At 39.1% G+C, this 5,667-nt stretch overlaps 1 protein-coding gene across 2 annotated transcripts in view; it reads left to right on the top strand.

The window, feature by feature from the left end:
- Positions 1 to 181, top strand: part of LOC101856383 — a 25,810-nt gene extending 25,629 nt beyond the window's left edge. For both annotated transcript variants that reach the window (XM_005109542.2, XM_005109543.2), the window contains exon 2: positions 1 to 181. This exon is cut by the window's left edge and continues 862 nt beyond it. In XM_005109542.2, coding sequence (XP_005109599.1) covers positions 1 to 94 — 94 coding nt within the window. In that variant the 3' untranslated portion in view covers positions 95 to 181.
- The last annotated feature ends 5,486 nt before the right edge of the window (positions 182 to 5,667 follow it).

Genomic DNA, 5,667 nt, shown 5'->3' with positions numbered 1-5,667 from the left:
ACGGCCAAGACCAAGCACACACATTCCTTTTATCCTGAAGGGCACTCCCCCTCGTGCACAGTCTCACCGAAACTCGTACCCCCGATACGGATAACGGATAAACCAGTGATAAACCGCATTATTTCAACCCAGCATGTCATTCTATTTCATAACAATACAACACGATATTATCATTCATGTGTATAATTTGTTTATTTGTCTATTCATTTGCATGTAGGCCTACTTCTTTTTTAAAAAGAAACAATGATGGCCATATATATGACTGGGTAGCAAAAAACATCGATTCACACAAACAAAACAACAAAAATGCCACAAAATTATCTAGGTACCGTACTAGTTTAAATCTAAGACGGGGTGCCCAGTGCCCACTACGGAAAGGATCAGCTGATCGCGGCCGCCTCAAATGTAAACGTGTTTGTTTTCAGTTTCAGGCGACCGAGTCGGGCGATCGGCCCGATCCAGCCGTAGTGGGCACCCTGTATTACGCAACAAAACACGGATAAGATGCCGGACAAATAACAAACATACACAAACACCTTTCACTTCATTATTTTAAAAATAAATAAAATAATGAGAACAAGTGAAGGTCACAAGGGAAAAACAAGGACGCCTCTTCTTGGCATTTTGTGAAAGACAAAAACGAAATGTTCGACAGTCCATGTTTTTCTTATACTTTTATAATAAATCGTATATTTTCGAAGCCTGATGTTAGGCGACTCGTGAAGCTTTAGATTATCCAAAAACAGACATGTCATTTGTTTTTCCCCTTGTTGTACCCTTGTACTGGTAAAAGGGGGGGGGGGTGTATGGGGACGGGGTAGGGAGGTGGAGGGGGGTGGGAGCTCTGTAGCTTAACAAGTATGATATTCGCCTGTCAGCCCGGAGGCCAGAAGTTCAATTCCCACCAGCGTCGGGGTTTTTTCACATCCCCTGATCCTAGGGTAGGAAGGATTGGGCTCCTCCTAGCCTTTGATGTACATGTAACTCAATGGAATACTCAAACGAACATTGAGATTTAACACCCGATTTCCTCTTTAAAACACAATGATGGCAATCTGAGGAATATAGATCTAACATCAAAATTTATGGCTTGAATGACTTAACGTTTTCATATAAAATGTATCTGACCCTGTACGATCCGCTGCAATGCGGGGTCTAAGTAGATCTGATGTTTTAGTTTTAGTGTGACATTTTGTTTTAAAATAATATTATTATACTTATTATTTTAACATTATCTCACCTAAATAACTTTCATGATCAGTGTTATCATTTTTATTATTATTATTATTATTATTATTATTATTATTATTATTATTATTATTATTATTATTATCTTTTATTTATTTTAAAATTTATTTTTCTATCTATTTATCTATTTTTATGAATTAATTAATTAATCTATTTATTTATTTATTTAGTTAGTTAGTTAGTAAAGATAGTCATGAGAGACTTTAACGCCAACGTAGGAAGTACACGTATAGAAGATATAGTTGGGCCATGGGGACTAGGTAAAGAGAATGAACGCGGGGAACGACTGGTAGAATGGTGCAGAGAAAATAATTTTATGATATCAAACACCTGGTATGAAAATCACTCAAGAAGACGATACACTTGGAAGAGTCCTGGCGATAGAAGTAGAAATCAAATAGACTTCATACTTATTTAGAAACGTTTTAGAAACACAATAAAATCATCTAAATCAATGCCAGGAGCAGACTGTGATAGTGACCATGTACCAGTCAAGAGTAAAATGCGGATAAGACTAAAGAAACTCAAAAAGTCAAAGTATCAACCTAAATTTGACATAGGTCTTTTAAAGACAAATCAAAAACTGAAAGAACGTTTCTCCATAGAAGTAAGAAATACATTTCAAGCCTTGGAAAACATTACTTAATCGGAAGAACTACGGAGGAAAATGAAAGACTCAATAATGAGAGCTTTGGAAGAAAATATCCCCCCGAAAGCTAAAAAAAAGCTAATAAAAAATGGATGACCCAGGACATATTAAAACTAATGGAAGTGAGAAGAAAGGCAAAATTAAATGTGGAAAAGTACACCATCTTAAACAGGGAAATAAAGAAAAAATGCAACGGAGAAAAAGAAAAAGGGATAAATGATCAGTGTCAACAAATAGAGAAGAACCAAAACAAAGACAGCAAATACATGCATTCAAAAATCAAAGAAGTAAGTGGGATAAAAGGATGCTCAAATACAGAATGCATAAGATCAAAGGGAGGAGATATTTTAATGGACAACGTGGATGTCTTAAACAGATGGTCAGAATACATAGAAGAACTTTTCAAAGGCAATAGAGGAGAAAAACCGGTAATAAAGATTGAAATAAATGGGCCACCAATACTGAAAGCAGAAGTACAAGCTGCCATTAGGAAAATGAAACAAGGAAAAGCCACAGGGCCAGAAAATATTCCAGTAGAAATTATTGTCGCGCTTGAAGAACTAGGCACTGAAATAACCACAAATCTCCTAAAAGCTATTTATGACAGCGGTGAGATCCCAGAAGATATGATGAAGTAAGTTTTTATAGCTTTACATAAAACACCAGGTGCCACTGAGTGTGATAAGCATAGAACGATTAGCCTTATGAGTCATTTTACAAAAATATTGCTGCGAGTAATAATGGGAAAATGGAGAAAAAGTGTAAGACCAGAGATATCTAAAACGCAATTCGGCTTTGTTCCTGACTAGGGCACCAGAAATGCTATATTCACCTTAACAATGTTAATGGAAGGATGTATTGAAGCACAGAAAGATCTGTATTTATGCTTCATAGATTATTCAAAGGCGTTTGATAAAGTTAGACATGATGAGCTATTTCAACTACTGGAAAAGTTAGACATATGCGGAAAAGATCTAAGAATTATCAGAAATTTGTACTCGGACCAAAACGCTGCTGTACGAATTAATGGAGAATACAGTGAATATTTTATAAGCAGATCAGGCAAGGAGTGAGGCAAGGATGTGTTATATCACCAGACCTCTTCAACATGCACAGTGCAAAAATCCTTAGAAACATAGAATAATGTCCAGGCCTCAAAGTAAATTGAGAAAATATTAATAACATCAGGTATACAAATGACACAGTTTTAATAACAGGTTCCGAAAAGGACCTTCAATTGCTTCTTCTATACTGTTGTAACAGAAAATGAACGTAAAGGATTATTGTTGAATGTAAAGAAAACAGAATGCCTAGTAATATCCAAAAAAGCAGCAAAGCCTTGTTGTAATCTCATTAGCAAAGGTGAAAAGATCAAACAAGTCCAACAGTTTAAATATCTAGGATATATGAAAACATCTGGAGCCAAATGTTCCACAGAAATAAAAAGGAGAACTACAATGGCTAAGGCTAGTTTCAATAAAATGATCCCAATCCTGAAAAATAGAAACATCTCAATGAAAACCAACATGAAAGTCCTTCAATGCTATGTTGGGTCAACCACTCTATTTGGCTGTGAATGCTGGACAATCACTAAAGACAGTGAAAATAAAATAGAAGCAACAGAAATGTGGTTTCTTAGGAGACTGCTAAGAGTATCGAGGAAAGAAAAGAAATCAAATGAGGTAGTGCTTGATGAAGCCCAAGTGGGACGCTCAATGTTAAAACCGATCAGGAAACGACGAATGCAGTTTTTGGGACACCTCAATAGACATAAGGGTCTTGAACATCTAGCTCTGACTGGCAAAATTGAGGGCAAGCGAGGCAGGGGTAGGCCCAGAACAACATACACGGAACCTAAACAAATGGGTAACAGGGAAAGATCAGGGAAAGTAGCTTTTTTGAGAGCATCCGAGCAAAAGAATGAATGGAAAACCATGATCGCCGATGTCTGTCGCAGATCTGGCACAGGATGATGATGATGAGTTCGTTAATTAGTTAGTTAGATAGTTAGTTAGTTAATTAGATTATTATTACAGTCTGTAACTGTGACACTCGACAGTGATGTCATCCTTACACGTATGAACGAGAATGGTGAAGATATACGGGGGGGGGGGGGGGGCAATTAAAGCGGGTGATATAAGTATCATGGGCGAATTAAGAGGGCTACAGGGAACACAGATAAAAACATCAATTATATAATTATATAAATAAATAAACCACGCAATGAATTTTCCTATATCTATTTTCTTTTTAATTCCACTAAAGAATACAACAACAAAAACCGCATTCTAAAAATTAATCATTTTATCAGACTTCATATATAGCGTTAAGCAGCTTGAATTTCCTTTTCCCTTCGAAAATCTATTAGATGATGGATGCAACAGAGAGCTTTGCAGCTATAATAAGCAGACAATACTTGATGATGATGATGAGGAGGAGGAGGAGGAGGAGGAGGAGGAGGAGGAGGAGGAGGAGGAGGAGGAGGAGGAGGAGGAGGAGGAGGAGGAGGAGGAGGAGGAGGAGGAGGAGGAGGAGGAGGAGGAGGAGGAGGAGGAGGAGGAGGAGGAGGATGATGATGATGATGATGATGATTTTTTTTTGTTTCCTTAATGGGCCTGACGGACTTCACGAAGAAATCTTCGAGCGAAAGCGAGGCTCTTTTTCGGCTCCATTGTCAATATGCTTAGCGGCACCTCCACTCGTCCAAATAACTCCATTCGAATTGCCATTGTTCCTGGACATTCAAACATATGTTTGATATCCTCCTATTCATGGCCGCATCTTCGGCAAAATGGGCTGAGCTCTTCATTTACAAAGTTCTTATACCTTCTTAAACTCCAATGATGGTCCGACCGCAGTCTCGCTAGCTCAACCTGGTCCCAGCGACATGTGATAGATTTTTATTCCCGCTTATAGGAGTACCCAGAATACACATCTTCCAGGTGCTGGTACTTAGTTCTACACGGTGGGTCTCTGATTTCTCTCTTGATTATTGGAAAGACTCCTTTGTACGTCGTTGGTCGTCTGTCTCCTTCGATCTCTCTGGCTTCATTGGCAGCTTGGTCTGCTGCCTCATTTCCTTCTCTATTCCAACATGGCTTGGAATCCACTGAATTTTTATAGTGGCTCTGGCTTCACTGAACTTGCGGAGCAAATCATTCATGTCCGAGCTGTTGCCCAGCAGCCCCTTCCAGAGAGACTGACTGTCAGTCAAGATCAGCACTTTGGTCCTACTGTGGCAATTGTCGGCAATCCATTGTGCAGCAGACATCATTGCCTTGCATTCCTCGTCATAAGATGATGTAAGGAATGCACCTTTAGTTTTAATAATTTCTGTTTGTGGTGGTTCATCATTTATTATCACTACTGCTGCTGCTCCACCTTCGCGGTATCCTGCAACTGCCGATCCATCGGTGAAAATTGTCACATTCGCATCAACCTCTTTGATCACATCCTCAGCTGCTTCACGTGCCTTTACAGGATCATCACCTTTTCCTTTTACTCCTCTCAGTTCTGTCCGAATTTCGATTTCGCCATGGATCTCCCATGGACAAGCTCTCACCAGATTGATCGGCCATCGATTCTCTGCTTCAGGGGGGGGGGAGGTGGTCTGTTAGATCAGTGCCCATCCGAAACCAGCTTTTCCTGCGGTTTTTAGGCTTGACTGCTTGATCAAGGGCTTTCTTTCTAGGATGGTTGTCTGGTAATCTCTTAGCCATCTCTATAGACTTGAGGCATGTTCTTTTTGCATAGGTGGTGTAGTGCTCAGT

This window comes from Aplysia californica, unplaced genomic scaffold (assembly GCF_000002075.1).
Source record: "Aplysia californica isolate F4 #8 unplaced genomic scaffold, AplCal3.0 scaffold00788, whole genome shotgun sequence".
Classification (NCBI taxonomy): Eukaryota; Metazoa; Mollusca; class Gastropoda; order Aplysiida; family Aplysiidae; genus Aplysia; species Aplysia californica.
This window is presented reverse-complemented; position numbering and strand designations above follow the sequence as displayed.